General features: G+C 36.8%; 1 protein-coding gene across 1 annotated transcript in view; it reads right to left on the reverse strand.

The window, feature by feature from the left end:
• Positions 1–55: 55 nt before the first annotated feature.
• Positions 56–21,670, reverse strand: part of LOC116081808 (aldo-keto reductase family 1 member C13) — a 26,351-nt gene continuing 4,736 nt past the window's right edge. The window contains exons 2-10 of the mRNA XM_031358500.1: positions 12,796–12,917; positions 8,217–8,384; positions 7,698–7,814; positions 6,378–6,455; positions 5,768–5,890; positions 4,979–5,088; positions 4,270–4,435; positions 2,210–2,292; positions 56–309 (exon numbers count right to left, since the gene is read on the reverse strand). Of these exons, the coding sequence (XP_031214360.1) occupies positions 267–309; positions 2,210–2,292; positions 4,270–4,435; positions 4,979–5,088; positions 5,768–5,890; positions 6,378–6,455; positions 7,698–7,814; positions 8,217–8,384; positions 12,796–12,879 (972 nt within the window). The 5' untranslated portion in view covers positions 12,880–12,917 and the 3' untranslated portion in view covers positions 56–266. The remainder of the gene's footprint in view (positions 310–2,209; positions 2,293–4,269; positions 4,436–4,978; positions 5,089–5,767; positions 5,891–6,377; positions 6,456–7,697; positions 7,815–8,216; positions 8,385–12,795; positions 12,918–21,670) is intronic.

Below are 21,670 nucleotides of genomic sequence, written 5' to 3' on the forward strand. Positions count from 1 at the left end.
AAGAAACAAACAAACAAACAAAAAACAAAAAAAAAAACAAAGAAAATATCTTTTGAAGAGAAATTTTTTATATTTATTTTAAAGCATCATCAAAATTATATCCCTTTTCTTTGAGATCATTAACTAAAGCTTCAGGTGAATGTGAGTTGCTGAGCAACCTGGATTGATCAGAAATGACATGTCCATCCAACAGCATCTAGGTCACATCACCAGCATCATGGTTCACACACAGGGACTTCAGGCAGCAGTCATAATTAGGTTCCATGTTAATATTCCTCTGAAAATGGATACTCTGGGTGGCCCACAAGGCTAAAGAGGAAACAAAAACAATCATGAGCTGTATGGTGTATCTGCAATGTAAAGTTGGAACATCTCGGAAGCCACCATCGAGGTGAAAGCTAATTGTTTTGTTCCCAGATTAGTTGCTGAATGAGATATTCCTACAGTCATTTACAATGTTTTATAAAATGTTTTAAAATATCATTTATAAAATTTTTTTAAAAATTTTGTCCCTTCACCTAGAACAGAAAACTCAAAGATCACTGTTCATAGATATCTATTTCCCTTAGCTTCCTTCATACATCAATCAAAGAAAGAAATGCCAAAATTCCTTTCCAACTTTAGTCTCCAATAAAAAGAGAAAAGCATTATGTCATTTTTAGTTCAACACAAAACATTTTTCCATGCACATTGATGCCTACCACTTTCACTTCTGTCTAAGTCTTAGTAATCCATGAATTATTAACTCACTTCCATCATCTACAATGTACTGTATTAGACTGAGTTAGATAAATATTGTTAGTTTAAAAAATGGCTTCCATGTCCAAGGAAATAGCAGTAACATTTGTAACCCTCTATATATGAATAATAATCCAAAATATGCAGTGATAAACATTATTAATTGTTAAAATTTGGGAAGAAATATTATTTATAGCAGTGATTCACTGAGTTACATCTATTCTTGTGCCTTTATTCTGCTCTACAATAACAAAAGTATAATGATAATATACATATATACCAATTTTATATTGTAGATCTTCTAATCGTCCTTTAGACATTGTCATATTTATTTCAACTGACAGTAAAAATTTTCAGAAGCAGAAGACAGTTAGAAGATATATATGTGTATGTGTGTATATATATATATATATATATATAAAATAGGTAATAGATCAACAATGCCAGATCATGATAGGTGATAGATAGAAAGAGATAAATATGCCCATATGCACATATACATGCATATGTTCATTCTTTGTTATCATTCATGTCCTGTGTTGCAGGATACTTGATCACACTGTGAACCCCCAAATTTTGTTGTTTTCTAGAAAAACATGTTTGTAGCTCAGATGTGGCTCATCACTAGCACTCTATTAATCCAAGCATTTTCTTCTTATTGAAAACTGTATAAAATAATGCTAACCATAATTCAAGAGGCTGAGCAAGCAACTAGCTGCCAGGAAAAAATGTAGAGAGTGAGATGAAATCAGGAGGACAGATAGATAGAGAGATGCACAAGAAGTGGAAGGGAAGAACATTCAGTTTGGGGGATTTTTTTGAGACAGCATCAAGGAGAGCTTCCTTTTGAGACATCAGTTGAGGAGTCTTCCTCTGCCTCTCTGAGCTAGCCGGCTTTCACCACAGCATCTGGCTCCCAAGTCTTCATTGGTAAAATTGAATGATTGAGATATTGTTAAAAAACAATATTTGGTGCACAATGTGGGGATTGAACCCTGGACTCTCAGACTGACTCCATGCCAACTGGTTGCTTGTTCTGCCTCTTGAACTATGCAACCATAGTTTATTTAATCTTGCTTACAACAAGCAGAAAACTGTTGGTTTAAAGGTAGGTGTTTTCCAGTAAACAACACAATCTTGGGGTTCACAGCATGATCAAATATTATGCAATAAATCTAATCATAAGAGCATGAAGGGAAATTAAGATTTTTGGGTGGCTATTAAAACTCTTAAACTATTTCTGGAAGGTTCTCTTCTTATTTTTGAATATGACTTTGAAAACCTTCTCTGTGTTTTGTGCTGTCATGTCTGCTTTTCAGAAACTTGAAAACAAATATTTTATTAACTAGTTCCATGGGAAACTTTCAGCAGGCAAATAGTCATTTAGTTTCTGAACCAGCATGAATGGAAGAGGGGAGAAACCACTTGAACTGAAACGCATTGAGCTGAGGTCTTCCTCAACATTACTTACGAATCCGCTGGAAGGTATCGAAAATTTTTGTTCAGGCCGTCTAGTGTTTTCATGTCCTCAGGGGACAACTGAAATTCAAAAACCTGTCAGAAAAGTACAAAGGTTTTACCATTTGAATGACTCACATATTGAGTCTCAATGGCAATGTAATTAGTATATTCCTAAAAATTATGAACATTGTTTATCAAAACATTCATGGTTAATCAATACCAAGTAAAAATGAAAGAAATTGCTTTTGAGATATATTAAAATTGCGTAACACCACAGAGAAGAGGTAATCTCAAGAGTAACTTGGGAGAAAAAAAAAGCTGATATCATAAAAAGAATATGGTCTATAGTTCCCGAGAAATCTAGAGAAAATTTTTGAAATATTTCATGCAAATCATTGTCTTTTATGAGGAGTTATATTTCTGTAATCCATCAAAAATAATTAAAGTATAAACAATGCTTTTCAATACTATGCAAGTTAAGACTTAACCCAAGTCATGTAGAACAAAAGTGCTTGCTTTAAAAGATTTTCTTATTTAAATTTGAGATGTTTTAACTTTAAAATGATTCTCTATATAATAAGCTCACATCTTAAAATGTAGACATTGTTAGGTCCTATGGTGCTTAAAAATATGGAGACAGAAAAAGATGGAGATTTGGACAGGGAAATTTGTCAACAGTTTAGCAACTGTTAAGTGTAGTACAAAGCACAATCTGGTGCTGAGTGAGAGTAAATAAATTAATTGAACAGGGGAAAGAACTCATAAGTGTAATTACTCTGACTTAGTTACTTAAAAATTAGATTCATGTGTGGATTTATCTTTCACAACCCATAACAACTGCATTCTAGAGAACATTTTAGAGGGAAATAATACAAACTCTTGGTAAAATAGTGAAGTAGACTCCTGTCTAACAAGCAAAAGGATGTCCCCTAAGTCACACAGTAAAAGTACAAAGACTGTAGTAAGTCCCCTTTGTTAAGGAAATGTTAAAAAGGGACTGAAAACAAGAAAATTTGGAAGAAGATAATTCAGCAAAACCTTCTGAATTACATAATAAATGTTATTGAGACTATGTAAATCCAGTAAACTGCTTATAATCCACAGTTCTTGGTCTGCATACTGTTGGTGTGGTGTCCATTTCCTACCCCTTAAATCTTGACTACAGAGTAACTTGCACTGGAGATTTCAACCTACAGACCCAATGAAGGATCAACTTTGTGTTTGTCATAAAAGGCTTCTCACTGTCTTGGTTTAGAGCTAAGTGCAGGAGGAAAACCTGGGAAACTTGTCAGTTGTATGAAACATATATGGAATTGAGGAAAAGCTCAATCAGCTGTCTGAGTTTGAGAGGCCTCATCATCTTGAAAATATGTACAATAGTTCCTCAAAGATATGTGAAGGGACTCAGTGTAGACAGATAATTTTCACTAAGTTCAGACTAAAGTAATACAAGTTTTTATATCAACAAACACTAAGGTAAATAAAAGCTCTGTATATTAAATGTCTACTTAAAGTTAGTTTCTATAGTAACTGCAAAAATTTTATAGTATAATAAAATATACTTCCTTGACATTTAAAAAAATTTACCAAGATAAAATGAGTACAACAGGAACATACAATTGACTGGTATATATGCATGCATGTATGTATGTGTGTATATATGTACGTATCTGTGTATGTATGTATGTATGTATGCATGCATATATGCATCTGTATGAGTATGAGAATATTTGAGTATGCAGGGAAATAATAGTAAAACCATAGAAAATTCTAGAATCAAAATTACTGAGTCTAGATCCCTCATTTAAGGAAATAAAGAAGTCCATGGGAAAGGGTTACACAGCCCTTGGCTGACAGTGCAAACCAAAGTCTACATAGTTCCAACACTAAACCTGTCAAGTCATGGTGGGTTTATTTCATAGACAAAACATTTCTCAATGCATTTGAAAACTCACATGCCTAGGAAATTCTAAATATATTAGCATAATCTTAAACATAGTCTGATAGATTTGAAAGAAGCAAGCATATGGGAGATACTGTACAAGAACCCTAAGGACCAGAGCTCATCACCTGCAAATTCTCTCTCATCTCATTCTCTTTGAAACTCTGGGCCAGGAGCACGACCCCACGCTGAACCAGGTATCGAAGTGCAATCAGGGCAGGGCTTCGCTTGTTCTTTTTGGCCACATCACAAAGAACTGGATCATTCAACAGAACTGGGGAGTTCTGGTCCACCCTAGAAGGAAAGTAGGAATGAACTCATAAGGCCAAGCTTTTGGTTATATTACAGTACTTCAAAACAGCCCATTCTAGACTGGGTGTGATACATATGGATAACTCTCAACTGGACACAATCTAAAATAACTTGTAAGATGAGTCTCTTAGATGCCTGTGGGAGATTATTTTATTATGAAAATTGGTGTGGGAAAACCCATTTTAATTTTGTCTGGGACCATTTCCCTGACCAGGGAATCCCGGCTGTATAAAGAGAGAAAGCGACCGGAGTCTTAGTGTTCATCATTCTCTGCATCTGGATTCTAAGGAGAAGTGATCACCTACTTGAAGCTCCTGACACCTTGGCTTCCTCCTTTATAGTCTATGCCTTTGAATTTTGAATCATAAGTCCTTTCTCCTTTAAGCTTTTGTCAGAGAATTTTATCAGAGCAACAGGAAAAGAAACTAAGGTACTGCTTCACCAGGTTCCCCCTCTCTCTGAGAACCGACTGTTGGGGTGCTAATTGCCAGTTTTCTTTCAGGTTTATTTTTTACATTTTATTACCATTCTTTATATCGCTGGGTTCCCAGAGCACCATAAGCAACAAGAACAATGTCTTTTGATTTGCAGTAATTCAATAGCTTACTCTGGTTCAAGTAAATGTGACATTCAACCTATGATAGAATATGATGAAAATATATCAGATTTTATCAAATACTCACAAAGAACAAAAATTCTTAAAGTTGCTAAAATATATGTAATTTCACATATGAATTAAAAGGATCAATCTGTTGCAAATTTTTCTTGAAGGAAAAAAGAACCGATTTTGGAGCATTATCTGATAACATTTGACCTGTCAAGTTTTTGTGTCAAAAAAAAAAAAAAAAGTTAATGGACAGCTAGAAGGTTCATTGGTTAAACACATCAACTGCTAAGCTTAATGAAATCCTGAGGATGTACCATAATAAGATGAGGAGGGGCATAAACTCTATGCAAGTCCTGGCCACTTGACTAATTTTTATCTTAATCCATTTTTTCAATAAACTATTCCAAGTCAGCTGACTATCCTTATTTCAGGAAGAAGTTCACTTTCCTGTCTTCAACATGATGGACCGATGCTAAATGTCTACATTGTTTATTAGTTGGGCACCATGGGATGTCTCCATTTTCACCAATATTCTAAGAGTCCAAGTTTAAATTCAGAATACCCCATGTCTTTGAAAAAATGATGCTGTTCTTAGAATCATTTTTCCACAAGATGAAAATTACTTAAACAGAGGACAACTAAATGGGCATCAGTTGTACAGAAGTGAGGAAAAGCCTGAGAGATGGAAAGGGAATGTGGATCATCACCTGGTTGCAGACAGGTTTGTACTTCAGTCCTGGCTTGTTTAGTATTCGATCCAGCTGCCTGTGGTTAAAGTTGGACACCCCAATTGACTTGACCAATCCTGCATCCTTACACTTCTCCAACATCTGGTAATAAGAAGGGAGAATAAAGGGTCCTACTTAAAGAGACTACATGGATATAAACATTATATGGACCAGTTATAGGAAAAATTGTCCAGAGCTAGACATAGTGTTCAGTGATATATACTTGCCAGTATGTATAAGACCCTAAGTTGATCACGGGCACTAAAGGTAGAAGGGGTGTACTGCCCAGGTGATTACTGGATTTAAATTCAAACAAGTCAAGTTAAGGATGATAATAAACCAGAAGATGTCAGTCAAAGAGGAATTTGTACAACATTAGTAGACAATCAAATCTATTACTACATTAGGTGGCAAAATATCCATATGCCTCCTGCCCTTCTTCATTTAACCCTTTTACATTTTAGTAATGCATCCCTCCCCTTCTACTCCACCAAGTATCTATGGGCAAAATGAGTTTCTCCACCCAAAGGAAAGTGAGCTGACTGCCCCTTCCTCCACTTGCTTTACTGTTGTTTTAAAAAGTACTCACCTCCCATGTGTCACAGAAATCCACAGTGTCCAATAGAAATTTCCCTTGCTTATCTACTGGAAAATCATCATCCCCTGGCTGGAAGAGAAGCAACTTTAAAACAGTTTCACAAAATATGTATCTTGTCTACAATAATGTGTTTAAGACTATCTTGGAGGAGCTAGAGAGATAGACCAATGATTAAGTCCTGGCTGTTTAGAGGACCTGGGTTCAATTTCCAGAACATACATAGTTTGCCTCAACTATCTGTCATTCCAGTCCCATGGAACCCAATGGCCTCCTCTGGGTTTTACATGCAGCATGTATGCACATAGCAAGCAGACATACACACAAAAGAAACACCAATTCACAGTAAACAAAGATATATTTTTTTAAAAAAATTAAAATAATATCTTGGAAATAAAAGAGTAAGCAGCCATAAGTGAGTGAGGCATCATTGTGTACTGTGTTTAAAAACTGACATGGATATAGAATTACATTACCTTTTGGAGCCTAGTTTATTGCATTTACTTGAATTAATTGTGTGAATAGTTATATATTTTTTCTTATAATAATTTTAATTTTTCAATTATAAGATATTTAAATCATTTTGATTTTTCTGCTTCATCTCTCTAATCTTTTCCATGTGTGTTTCTCAAACTCATTGCCTCTGTTTCTTTAATTGATGTTGCACACACACACACACACACACACACACACACACACACGAATGTGCATTTATGTCTAAATCAAAATGATATTTCTGAACTACTAAATGAGACCTCCTAGTTGGCTTGTATTATTTTGTCTACTCTTTCTTTTAGAAACAAAAATGGTTGATGATCACTGAAGAACCATTTCATTGCATAGCCTTGACGTAAAACATGAATTTCTATCACTCCTGACCCAGAATAAGTAGTGAACATGAATATTTATGCCCAGAGACAGGCATGCGAGGGCAGTTGCGACTTTACACAAAATTGATTTTAGTAGGAAAAGATGCTGAGAAAGTATAAAATGTTAGTGAAATTGAAACTGAAACTGTTTTGAGGCCACTTTTGCCACCAAGAGAGAAAAGAGGGACAAGATCTAAGCAATACAATATAAAAGATGAGTAATACAAGTTTTCCTGGAAGTCACTTCTAATCTGTGATTCTGGACATTGCTTGGATACCTCATTTTATAATCCAATATACTCTTTGTGGAACCTACTCAGAAGTGTAGTAATGCACAAATTAACTTTGTATAAAATTATAATAGAAATTTATCTCAACCATCCATAAAAATTATATCCATGTCCCTATGCAAAGATATGTACATTTGACATTACAATTCACTTACCTTCATTGGCACTGGGAAATGCATAATATAAAGATCAACATAATCCAGTTGAAGGTTTTTCAGTGATTTTTCCAAAGCAGGCTTGACCAGCTCTGGACGAAAGCAAGTGCACCAAAGCTACAGATGTTGAAGAATGTTAGTTGTGCTAGATTAATAGATCACCCAAATATGCATAGTCATTTATCCTAATACTGAAATATTTTTTATGCTTGAAGGAAAGTTATAAGAATTCCTCTTAAATCAGTGTTTACTTTACTCATATTTAACAATGGGAACTAAGCTATAGTTTTGTGATTAATGTTAGCTCATTTATTAAACAATGAAATAATTACTCAAGAAATAAATTACATACTAATAAAATAATATCCAATAATTAAATTATTTTCATATAGAGCTAAATATGCCTTTACTTTCCTTTACCCATTAATTCAATTGACCTTTTTAACTAACTTCTGATGCAGTAATATAATTTCTGCTGCCTTACTATATTTCAATAATTTGCATACTTGCATACTATACCTTTGTAGTGATGAACAGGTCTTCTCTCTTTACAACACCAGCTTTAATCTTGCTTTGAATGGCCTGTCCTATCTCCTCTTCTACGTGGTATTCATAAGCTGTGTCAATATGGCGGTACCCAACATCTAGAGCTAGGCATGCAGCCTCCAGTGACTTACTCTTGGGAACCTAGGGAAAGAACCAAAGGAGGTGTTTAGAGATTCATGTTCTGAGAACTAGCTCAAAGTGAGCCTAGGTGGGAGTTTACTATACTAGAAGGAATTTTTGTCTTTCAAAGTCATCCTAAGACCCAGCTGTTAGGCAAGAGCCTAGTACCCCAATTCTTGCATTCCCACTTCCTATTCTATAAAACACATTGAAGTCTCCAGAGATATTATAATTGTCACAGAAAAGTATCTTCACAGAATCAATGGTTGTCCATATTTTGTCCCATGTTTGAGCTATGAGGCAAAATTGCTTGTTGGGGTCTTTTTTAATTAACAGCAATACTTTTGTATCCAAGAACCTCCCTATACCTATACAGTTCTGGTTACTTACAGGCACTGATGGATGCTCACCCTGGGTTCAGTGGCCTGCTAGAAAGTCACACTAAGCATATGTAGTAGGATGACTAAGCAAACTGAACACAAGAAAGTCTGCTTGGGACAGGACAATTATATAGACACTCCTTCTGCTCCCAGCTAAGACACTGTTAAAAAAAAAGATGAGAAAGCAAAGATCACAGATACCAAGCAAGGCCAGGTTAATAATAGGGACTTGGACAGAAAGTACTGTCCTAAGTTAGTCTTTCTACATATCCATTCTGTTTTTCTGATAAACCTAAATTTAGGTAGGAAAAAAAATCTAACGTAAGAATAAATCCTTATTTAAAGTTCCTTACCTACATTATGTTAGAGATTATTTATTTTGGGTTTCAGCCTCTTCAACCAAAGCTTATTTGTTTTAAAAAGGTATGGCTAGAATTAAATCTAACCTTATTGCCTTCTTGCCAGATTTGGATAATGATATAGCTGGGTCTTTGTTAAAGGTTTATGGTGTGGGCTGGGGAGAAGTCTCACTCAGTAATACTCCATACCCAAATACTGCTGGGATTGAACTAGTCTCTCAGTAGTGCAGACACCTCTGTGAACACAGGTAAGACCACCACTTCTTCTTTGAGATACCTATTTGGATCCCTCAGGACACAGGAACAGAACAACAGCCTGGGAGAGGATCCTTCCAGTTTCTGTCTATGCCTGGAACTGACCCTCTGCCACAGCTCTCCATACCCAAATGCTACCAGGATAGAGATGGTCTTTCAAGAGTGCCAACCAACTTGTGAGCACAGGTAAGTCCATTAATTCTGCTCAAATTTCTGGCACAAGAAGGACCCACCCAGAGCCATCAGGACACAGAAACTAAGGAACAGCAGGGGACAGGATCCTTCAGGTTTCTGTCTGCACCCTGGAGGGAGCTGACCATGTGCTACAGCTCTCCATACCCAAATTCCTCCTAGAGAGAACTGGTCTCCCAGGAGTAGTGACATACAGCCTTGCAGGAGGGACAGGCCATAGTCAGAGAGAGCAAGACCAGCTAACACCAGAGATAACCAGATGGCAAGAAGCAAGGGCAAGAACATAAGCAACAGGAACCAAGGCTATTTGCCATTATCAGAACCTGGTTCTCCCACCACAGTGAGCCCTGGACACCCCAAAACACCAGAAAAGCAAGACTCTGATTTAAATTCCCATTTCATGATGATAGAGGACTTTGAGAAGGACATAAGTAACTCCCTTAAATACAGGAGAACACAGGTAAACAGCTAGAAGCCCTTAAAGAGGAAACACAAAAATCCCTTAAAAATTATAGGAAATTACAACCAAACAGGTAGAGGAATTGAACAAAACCATCCAGGATCTAAAAATGGAAAAGGAAACACAAAGAAATCACAAAGGGAGACAGCAATGGAGATAGAAAAACTAGGAAAAAGATCAGGAGTCATAGATGCAGGCATCACCAACAGAATACAAGAGATAGAAGAGAGAATCTCAGGGGCAGTATATACCATAGAAAACATTGACACAACACTCAAAGAAAATACAAAAAGCAAAAAGCTCCTAACTGAAAACATCCAGGAAATTTAGGACACCATGAGAAGATCAAACCTAAGGATAATAGGTATAGAAAAGAGTGAAGATTCCCAACCTAAAGGGCCAGTAAATATCTTCAACAAAATTACAGAAGAAAACTTCCCTAACCTACAGAAAGAGATGCCCATAAACGTACAAGAAACTACAGAACTCCAAATAGATTGGACCAGAAAAGAAATTCTTCTCATCACATAATAGTCAAAACACTAAATGCATGAAACAAAGAAAGAATATTAAAAGCAGTAAGGGAAAAGTCAAGTAACATATAAAGGCAGAGCTATCAGAATTACACCAGACTTCTCTCCAGAGACTGACTGTGAAAGTTAGAAGATCTGGGCTGATGTCATACAGACCCTAAGAAAACACAAATGCTAGCCCAGGCTACTATACCCAGCAAAACTCTCAATTACAATAAATGGAGAAACCAAGATATTACATAACAGAACCAAATTCACACAATAAATTTCCACAAATCCAGTCCCACAAAGGATAATAGATGCAAAACTCCAACACAAGGAGTTAAACTATCCTAGAAAAAGCAGGAAAACAATCTTCTTTCAACAAACCCAAAAGAAAATAGCCAAAAAACATAAAAATAACATCAAAACAACAAGAACTATAATTCTTAAAGTATTATTTACTTTTATTGACAGTCTATCCTGTTTTGTTCCTTCTATTTAAATGTAGGATGTAAGACCTTCCTTTTTCATATGATGCTATTTTTCCCAGGTAAAATCCTTGCAAGCCTTATTCCTGTCACACTCTTCATATTTCCAAAACCACCAGTCTCTGCATTCTTAACATTTTTCACAAAAGGAGCTACTACAATACTCAATGTCAAAGATACTGTTTTAATAAAAATTACAGTAACTTACAACCCTGCCATCACCCACCCATATAGTACTGTATAACAGTACAGCATGCATGTTATGGCTGAGTAGCTTAGTGTTCTTGTCTAAAAACCTAACATTGTAAAACCTAACAGTGAGTACAGGGATTGTCCCTAACTCTTTTGCCTACTAGTAAGACCATTTGTCTCTTACTTGGTTGCCTTGCCTAGCCTTCATGTGATGTTCTTTTTATAGCTTGTTGGCCTGTTTGATTGGTGTCCCTGTGAATCAAGCTCTCTTCAGAGGGAGTAGTGGGGGTATGAATCTGGGGAAGAACAGGGATGGTCATGGTGGAAGGATTGTGGTCAGGATGTAATATGAGAGAAGAATAAAAAAATCACTAATGCTACTGCACCAACAAAAACTACATGTTGTTGTACACATTAACCTATATGTTCATAATTTCAATTATATGAAAAAAGTAAAAAAAATAAATACACAAATTAATCCTTGATATTAAGTTGTTAAAGCTAAAGGTAGAGCCATTGTCATCACAGTGAGAACTGGTAAACTTTCTGCTACAATATTGTTATGTCCAAATATCATCATCATTGACATCTGTTACTATCATCATTACATCATATATTTCATAGTTCAGCCAGGAATTTCCACATGTGTCTTTTCACAAAACCAGTAATTCCCTATTTTGCCAGGTAAGGAGGCTTGCTCCTACCAGAGAGAGAGCACACTCTTTTTGAGTTCCTGTCCTTGGATTCTTAAAGACAAAATAACTTCTAGGGGATTCCAAGGCATAGGCCCCTCCCCAACATATCTGAGTCCTATAAGGCCAGCATAATGGTGGCTTCTTTTTACTGTAGCACCCTAGATGCTCAGGGTCCTGAAAAGACCTGAAAACTTGGGGTAGAGGATGGTATAAGCACCTGTAAAGGTTGCATGTGCCAAAAGAAAAGAAACAGATTCTGAGGTCTGCAGGCAGTGGTGTAGGGACCCTAGACACCTGCCTCTTAGACAGGAATCAAAGGAACCCAGGTCTGACTCATACTCCCAAGGATCTGTGTCAGTTAGCCAGTGAGCTGAACTGAAGACTACTATTAATATGTGTCTACAGTCCAGGCCAGGACTGCCTTTCAAGTTCACCAACACTGAGGAGGGAAAAATTGAACTGTGGCCATAGATTTCAGAAGTGTCCATATGTTGAATGAGGAATAATGAATAAATTAAATAGTCATTTTAATTATTATTTTGTTTCAAGTAAATGAGTCATTTATTGTTCCTTTAGTTGCTTATAGGCATAATGGTAATAAATCAGTGAATGATCATGTAATAAGCATTTCCAAAATAAATATGATTTTATATATGTGAAAAAAAGAGCAAGTATGAATGTAGACCCAGATCTTTTGCCTGAATCCCTATCTGAAGGGAACCAGCTCAGTCTCCTACCCACACCACCAACTGTAGCTGCTGCTGTAACTTCTGTTTAACAAGAATAATCAACAAGAGGGCACACAATCAGACCCCGATGCAGGGCAAATTTAACTATCTGCTCTCTCTACATGGATTAACTCTAGCCTGAAGATATTGATAATCCCGTATTCTTACCTCACTGGGTTTACAGGTGCCAAAGCCAAAGGCAGGAATGAAGTGGCCATCATTTAATTTGACACAGTGCTGATTGGAGCTCATTGTCTCTCACTCTCCTCATGTCCTGAGTCTTCTGTTGCCTGGAAAGGGAAGTGGGTAAACATCATATGTCAACTTCCTGCCTAATGGTTAAAAGGGACACTCCCTTTCTGGAAGTTAGCCATGCCTACTCACTGGCTAATGTTTAACTATCTTTGCTCCCGAGCTAATGATTAGTCAGTGCTACTGCCTGGTAAATGGTTAACAGTACTGCTGTATGCTTATTGTTTAAATACTACCATTGTCTGTCTAAGGGACAACCAACAGAAGGGAGGAGTCAGAAACTTAAAGCAGTATTCTACATATGAGCAGAGAAACCACTCATTTTCATACGAAATATGAATTTCTAATAAAGTACTATATAATGATAAAGTATTTGTTTTTAGTAGTTTTTCTCTTCTTTATCTCATATATTATATATTATCAGAGAAGAGATTGAATAATTGTAATACTGAAGACACTTATTTTCCTTTGGCTATTATAAAGATTCCACTTGGTCATGTATCACTGAAAATAATTATCTACCACATACCGTACAACATAAAGAACAAAGAAGCCACAATTGAGTTCTTAAAGTGATAGGGACACAAACCACTCACAATATTTCAACCAAACATTTGTCCTGTCTACAAGAAATGCAGAAACTATGATGGAACAGAGACTGAGGGGATGGCCAAGGAATACTCAGTGCAACTTGACACCTATCACATGGGCAAGCACCAATCCTGATACTATTAATGATGCTCTGTTATGCTTGCAGACAGGAAGCTAGCATAACTGCCCTCTGAGAGGCTTAATCTAGTATCTGAGTGAGACAGATGCAGAGACCCACAGCCAAACATTGGATGGAGCTCAGGAACTCTTGTGGAAGAGTTGGGGTGGGGGATTGGGTATTCTGAAGGGGATAGAAATCCTATATTGAGATCAATAAAGCCAACCAGCATGGATCCATCGGGACTCTCAGAGACTTAACTACCAACCATAAGAGCATACTCTGGCTAGACCTATTCCCCTCCCCTGACATATGTAGTAGATGTTCAGCTCTGTCTTCATGTGGGTACCCCAATAACTGGAAGAAGGCTATCCCTAAAGCTGTTGTCTTTGTGGAATCTGTTCACCTAACTGGGCTGCCTTGTCTACCTCAGGAGGAGAGGAGGATGCACCTAGGCTTGGAAAAACTTTATGTGTCAGGGCAGGGTATATCAAGGATACCTCCATCCTCTCAGAAGAGAAGGCGAGGAAGGGACTTTGTAAAGGACTGGGGGTAGGGTAGCATGGTCAAGGGGCAGAGACAGCAATCAAAATGTAAAGTGAATAAATAAATTATTTACTGGAAAAAATTATGCATGTACTGAATTTAGTCTTCTTGGAATTTTATAAGAAAAGAGATTAATTGTTAAATTTGAAAAGTTTAAACTTTTTGAAATTTCTCCCTGCACATATTTCCTGAAAATTTCTATTGTTATTGACAGAAGTGTAATCCTGAAATACACAGTAAAGGGAACAGCACAGAATAGTGCTTAGTGGTTGATAAGCAATTGACAGCTACTGGATTTTTTTTCCTGCAACATACAACATGACATAATGCATTCATTTCTTATGTCAGTTTAAAATATTTGCTTCAAATGTTAAGCATTTCTGTACAAATGCTGGGTGTACTAGAAGAATGTGTCTAATTACTTGAGGATGTAGTAACCAGCATTCCCATGAGACCTAACTGTTTATGTGGGTGCTCGGATAAAAACACTGGTGACTTCATAGCAACCACTCTTAACTACTGGGCCATTTCTCCAGTCCTGGATTTTAGATAACTATAAATAAGATATTAAGATGCAGATAAATATTTCATAGTTTATGTCCTCATTCAACATTCATAAAAGAACTAAGTTGAAAATAATTTAATTACTATGACATTTAGAGTGGGAGATTAAATTTAAAGTATTGATAGATAGATTTTTTTCCATTAAACCTAGAATACATAGATTTCCACTAAAGCAAAACATATGGGTCTGGAATATATGATAATTTTTAATGTCAAGTTGCCATTTCCTGTGCATTATATACCAGGTCAGGCTGAAATTTGTAAAACTTCATTCTCTCCAAAGAAACAATTAACTGTGATTAATAACTTTTCTGTATGCTTTCCAATATTCTAGAATTAATGTCTATCAATTTGGAGTCTGATGAAGTTGTTTACTAGGAAGTATACAAGAAGACAAAAGAGATTGCTTGGCTCTTAAGAGCATCATTTCCTTTTTCAGTGGACCAAGCTTTGATTCCAGAAAGTCTGTGGTGGCTCACAAAGTTCTTTTATACAGAGACCTGGTGCCCTTTTCTGACCTTCATTAGTACTACAAGCATGTGGTTGACAGACACAGGCAGGCAAAATACCTATTCACATAAAAATACATCAACCCACCCCAAAACCGTCAACCTCAAATTTGTCTTGTCTACAGGTAGGAGATGGAGCAGAAACTGAGGGAATAGCCAACCAATGACTGGCCTAGATTGAGACTTATCCCATGGCCAAGCAACAAATGCTGACACTATTCAAGATACTCTGTTATGCTTGCAGACAGGAGCTTGAAGCTCCTTCAGGGTCTGGCTTTTCCACTTACACTGCTTCGTAACTCCCAGCTAATCTCAACCTCTTGCACACAGAGCCTAGTATGGCTGTCCTCAGAGAAGCTTGGAGCTCCAGGTGTCCATCCAGCTTGTAACTCCAGGTGTCTTGTGGAAGAGTTGTGGGGAGGATTGAGAGACCCAGAGAGGATAAGGACTATATAAGAAGATCAACAGAGCCAACTAACCTAAACTCTTGGGGGCTCCCAGAGACTGAACCACCAATCAGAAAGCAAGGCTGGCTGGGATCTAGACCACCCCTACATATATATAGCATATGTGCAGCTTGGTCTTCATGCAGGTTCCCCAATAACTGTAGCAAGGACTGTCCTGGACTGTTGCCTCCCTGTGGATCCTATTCCCCTAACTGTCCCACCTTGTCTGGCCTCAGTGAGAGAGGTTGCATTTAGGCCTGCAGTGACTTCATGTGTCAGGAGGCTGATGCTTTCTCATGGGAGAAGGGGAGGAGGTAGAGGGATGGGCTAAGTGAAAGGAGACTGGGAGAAGGGTGTAGTTTGCAATCAGTGTGTAAAGTGAATAAATAAACTAATGAACATAATTAAATAGAGAAATAAATAATAGTATTTTAAAGAACTATTAAAAAGTATCAATTTTATTTGTGTCTAGCTTTGGTTTTGCAGCATATCTGTGAGATCCGTTAATATGACAAAAAGCACCTGCAGTGCATCCCATTAATTGCTTAGTAATGTTGCATTTGTTTACAAGTATACCACTTATCATTTATACCCTCCCTTGCTGATGGAAATTTAAGCTATTCCACCTTTGCTACCACCAAAAGTCCTTTTTAATGGTATTATGATATATTCTGTCTTGGGAGAGATGGATAGATAGATAGATAGATAGATAGATAGATAGATAGATAGATAGATAGATGATAGATAGATGATAGATAGATGATATATGATAGGTAGAGTATGGTTTATTGTGGAAGTTGATGTGGATATTCCATATCTCCTAGAGGAGCCAATCTTAAATGTCATTACCAAAAGCCACAAACTCCAGACAATATTACTCTGTGCTACCAATTACAATGTTCTATGAGCATGAAGAACTTCAATGAATAAAGAAAACTGGAGCAGGTCTGTCCAGGAGAGACAACAAGACTTCAGTGGCAATCTCTCTCTTGTGGGAGCATGCATCATGCCTCATCCACAGCCATGCTTCTCTATTCCATGTCCTGCCAGGGTGAGAAAGGAGAGTACTACAGTTAGGATCTGAGTTGAAGCTCCTTCAGGGTCTGGCTTCTCCACTTACACTGCTTGATAACTCCCAGCTAATCTCAATTCTTTTTGGTTTGTATGATTCCTTTATTTAGGTAAGAACCTTAAGGATTCTGAATCTACCCTGTACTTTCTCAATGAGCAAAAGAAACATGTCTATTGATGGAATTGAGTCCTATAGTTTGTGACATGAACATCATTTTTTAAATGCAGATGTTTCAAATACTTGCCTTGTAGTGCAACTTTTGCAGGCTAACATGAAAAGCTTTGGAAAGAGTGAGAAGAACTGGAATTCAAGGAAAACTTCCAGACCACAGTACAGCCTTTGCTGTATCCTGTAACCTGTTCATAATGAAGCATGATCTGTAGCTCCTTATGAAAAACAAAACAATATATGTTTGTATATTTTCATTGGCATTCTTCACCTCGGAGTTTGGACAGGTTGCACAGTGCTATTCTGTTGTGAGTAATGTCTTGGGCCCCCACAGACCCCCCCCCAAATTTAGGTGTAGGCATCTGCATGTAATCTTAGTAATCTAGAGGCAGTGATAGGACACCTGGAGCTGGTTGGTCGGTTAGCCTGGTCTTAATTGGAGGCTCCAGGCCAATGAGAGATGGTCAAAGAAAGGTGAATAGAGCTTAAAGAATGACAAACACTTTGACATCTTGCTTCTACATACATGTGTCTCTCTCTCATACACACACATGTGCACACACACACACACACACACACACACACACACGGTCATATGTCTAGTACATCACTATATTTGAGGGATACTAATAACAAGCTATGGTCATAGAAAACATATTCTATGAAGAAATAGCAGAAAATCTCTCAAGTCCTGAGAAAGGCCTAAAAACAAACAAGAGATATTTATAACTCTGATGATATGTGACCAAAGAGACTCTCTACAACATAGCAGTAATTGAATTGCCAATAACACAAAGCAAAGCAAAATACTAAAATCTGAAAGAAGAGATAATTAATCAACAGTTTTAGTTTAGTTTGCTATTTTTAGCAGAAAATTAAATAATTTAAGACATATAATAAACAGTGTTGTTGTAAGGCATATTTTGACATGCCATGAACAGGATTTGTGCTAACTTTAAGTACATGTAAGCAATAATCTTTGATTTGGTTGTGTGAAGGCAGAATTTTGATTCATGATGTGAAATTTTCAGTACTACATGTGTGAGAAGTTCCCATGCCATGAAGAAAATGAGAAAGGAGTTCTTAAACGGTAGATGTTTATCTTCCAACAGTTAAGCTTGGATACATCCCTAATATGTTTGTAAAAAATAATGTTGGGCCCTATATATTTACTTGCTGGTTATGAATGTACTAAAGCATTTTGACAATAAATACCCAGCTGGAAATTATGAATTGCTATTAGAATGATAACTTTAGGGACAGGCTCTGTGTCTACAAGACAGAAGACTCACTGCTTACATTTACTAACACATTTTAAAATGGAAAGGCTCCAAATAAAACTGCCTTCTAGGAAATAAAGTTTTTAAATAAGAGAGAACTTTAATGAGTTGTATTTGAACACATAAACAATTAGGATTGTTTATTAAACTCTAAGTTTAAAATGAATGACTATACATGAATTAAATTTACACCAATAACCACAACCCAACAAAGAACTACTGATCTAATATAGTTTTTATGGTGGCAAAATCATGTTTTACATATGTGTACATAAATACACTCTATATAGAGTCATTTGAAATATAGCATATGTCTTCACTTTTTTATCACATCAACTGCCATTTTATTCTACTGGCCCAAATAATCTATTCATCATTATATGCATGATCAGAATCACTGTGGCAGAAGTCAGTTTAAGTAGCTAGCTTGTTAACTTCTCAGCCACTCTTGGGATCTAACTGTAGATGAAATCAATATTTTTTTTACCCACTGAACTGGGTGATTCATGCCAAATGCAATGACATTCCCAGCATCATTTCTTTCTTTGAGTATTTCTGTACTGGTTAAAGAACCAATCCCAGTTCACAGGAAAATTTAGGAGAGCTAGCCATAAGTTTTCCATTCTAGAAAGTCCTTCAGTCCCAAAGGGACACTGATTGATGATCTCTCTCAAGACCTCCACATATACATACATTCAACTATATACAAGGATCTATTACCAAGGCTAAAGAGTATTGTATGATGGTTTTCCAATGAAAGAATACTATAAAGTGAAAGAAAAGGAAATATATATGGCCATAAATACTAAACAGGGGATACAAACACTCTTCTGCTCTGAGAACATCAAAAACAATCTGCTTTATCCTCCCCAGTCAGCATTTGAGAATGCTGTATGTCCACAGAGAAAAGTCAGTAGGGTCTCAGGGCTCAGTCTTTGGAAATAATCAAACTCAGGGCTGAAATCAACCAAATAGAAACAGAAAGAACTATATAAAGAATCAACCAAACCAGGAGCTGGTTCTTTGAGAAAATCAACAAAATATATAAACTCTTAGCCAGACTAACTAGAGGGCACAGAGACATTATCCTAATTAATAAGATCAGCAATGAAAGGGAGACATAACAACAGAAACCGAGGAAATCCAAAACATCATGAGATCCTACTACAAAAACCTATACTCAACAAAATTGGAAAACCTGGATGAAATGGACAATTTTCTAGACAGATACCAGGTACCAAAGTTAAAACAATACCAGATCAAAGATCTAAACAGTCCTATATCTGCTAATGAAATAGAAACAGTCATTAATAGTCTCCCAACCAAAAATAGCCCAGGACCAGATGGGTTTAGTGCAGAGTTTTATCAGACCTTCAAAGGAGACCTAATACCAATACTCCTCAAACTTTTCTACAAAATAGAAACAGAAGGTACTCCACCCAATTCGTTCTAGGAAACCACAATTACTCTGATACCTAAACCACACAAAGATCTAACAAAGAAAGAAAACTTCAGACCAATTTCCCTAATGAATATCGATGCAAAAATACTCAATAAAATTCTTGCAAACTGAATCCAAGAACACATCAAAATGACCATCCATCATGATCAAATAGGCTTCATCCCAGGGATACAGTGATGGTTCAATATACAAAAATCCATCAATGTAATTCACTATGTAAACAATCTCAAAGAAAAAAAATATGATCATCTCATTAGATACTGAGAAATCCAACATCTCTTCATGATAAAAGTCTTGGAAAGATCAGGAATTCAAGGCCCATACTTAAACATAGTAAAAGCAATATACAGAAAACCGTAACCAACATCAAACTAAATGGAGAGAAACTTGAAACAATCCCACTAAAATCACTTGAAATCCTAGCCAGAGAAATTAGACAACAAAAGGAGATCAAATGGATATGAATTGGAAAGGAAGAAGTCAAATTATCACTATTTGCTGATGATATGACAGTATACTTAAGTGATCCCAAAAATTCCACCAGAGAGCTCCTAAACCTGATAAATAACTTTAGCAAAGTAACTGGATATAAAATTAACTCAAGCAAATCAGCGGCCTCCTTCTACACAAAGGATAAACAGGCTGAGAAAGAAATTAGGGAAACAACACCCTTCACAATAGTCGCAAATAATATAAAATACCTTCGTGTGACTCTAACTAAGCAAGTAAAAGATCTGTTTGACAAGAACTTCAAGTCTCTGAAGAAGAAAATTGAAGAAGATCTCAGAAGATGAAAAGATCTCCCATGCTTGCGGATTGGCAGGATTAATATAGTAAAAATGACCATCTTGCTGAAAGCAATGTACAGATTCAATGCGATCCCCATCAAAATTCCAACTCAATTCTTCATAGACTTAGAAGGAGGAATTTACAAATTCATCTGGAATAACAAAAAACCTAGGATAGGGAAAACTATTCTCAACAATAAAGGAACCTCTGGTGGAATCACCATCCCAGACCTTAAGCTGTACTACAGAGCAATTGTGATAAAAACTGCATGGTATTGGTGCAGTGACAGGCAGGTAGATCAATGGAATAGAATTGAAGACCCAGAAATGAACCCACAAACCTATGGCCACTTGATCTTTGACAAAGGAGCTGAAGCCTTCTAGTGGAAAAAAGACAACATTTTCAACAAATGGTACTGGCTCAACTGGCTGTTAGCATGTAGAAGAATGCAAATCGATCCATTCCTATCTCCTTGTACAAAGCTCAAGTCCAAGTGGATCGAGGACCTCCACAAAAAAACCCTATTAAAAATGGGGTACAGAGCTAAACAAAGAATTTTCAACTGATGAATACCGAACTGCTGAGAAGCACCTAAAGAAATGTTCAACATCCTTAGTCATCAGAGAAATGCAAATCAAAACAACCCTGAGATTCCACCTCACACCAGTCAGAATGGCTAAGTTCTAAAACTCAGGTGACAGCAGATGCTGGAGAGGTTGTGTAGAAAGAGGAACACTCCTTCATTGCTGGTGGGACTGCAAGCTGGTACAACCACTCTGGAAATCAGTTTGGCAGTTCTTCAGGAAATTGGACATAGCACTACCAGAGGACCCTGCTATACCACTCCTGTAAATGCTTTTTTATACCCAGAAGATGCTCCAACATATAATAAGGACACATGCTCCACTATATTCATAGCACCCTTATTTATAGTAGCCAGAAACTGGAAACAAACCAAATGTCCCTCAACAGAGGAGTGGATACAGAAATGTGGCACATCTACAGAATGGAGTACTGGTCAGCTATTAAAAAAAATAAATTTATGAAATTCTTAGGTAAATGGATGGATCTGGAGAATATCATCCTGAGTGAGGTAACCCAATCACAAAAGAACAAACACAATATGCACTCTCTGATAAGTGGTTATTAGCCCAGAACTTTGGAATACAGGAAGAACGACCCACAAACTACAAGGAACTCAAGAAGAAGGAAGACCAAAAGGTGGACATTTCATTCCTTCTTAAAA

Source organism: Mastomys coucha, unplaced genomic scaffold, assembly GCF_008632895.1.
Source record: "Mastomys coucha isolate ucsf_1 unplaced genomic scaffold, UCSF_Mcou_1 pScaffold7, whole genome shotgun sequence".
In the NCBI taxonomy this organism is placed as follows: domain Eukaryota; kingdom Metazoa; phylum Chordata; class Mammalia; order Rodentia; family Muridae; genus Mastomys; species Mastomys coucha.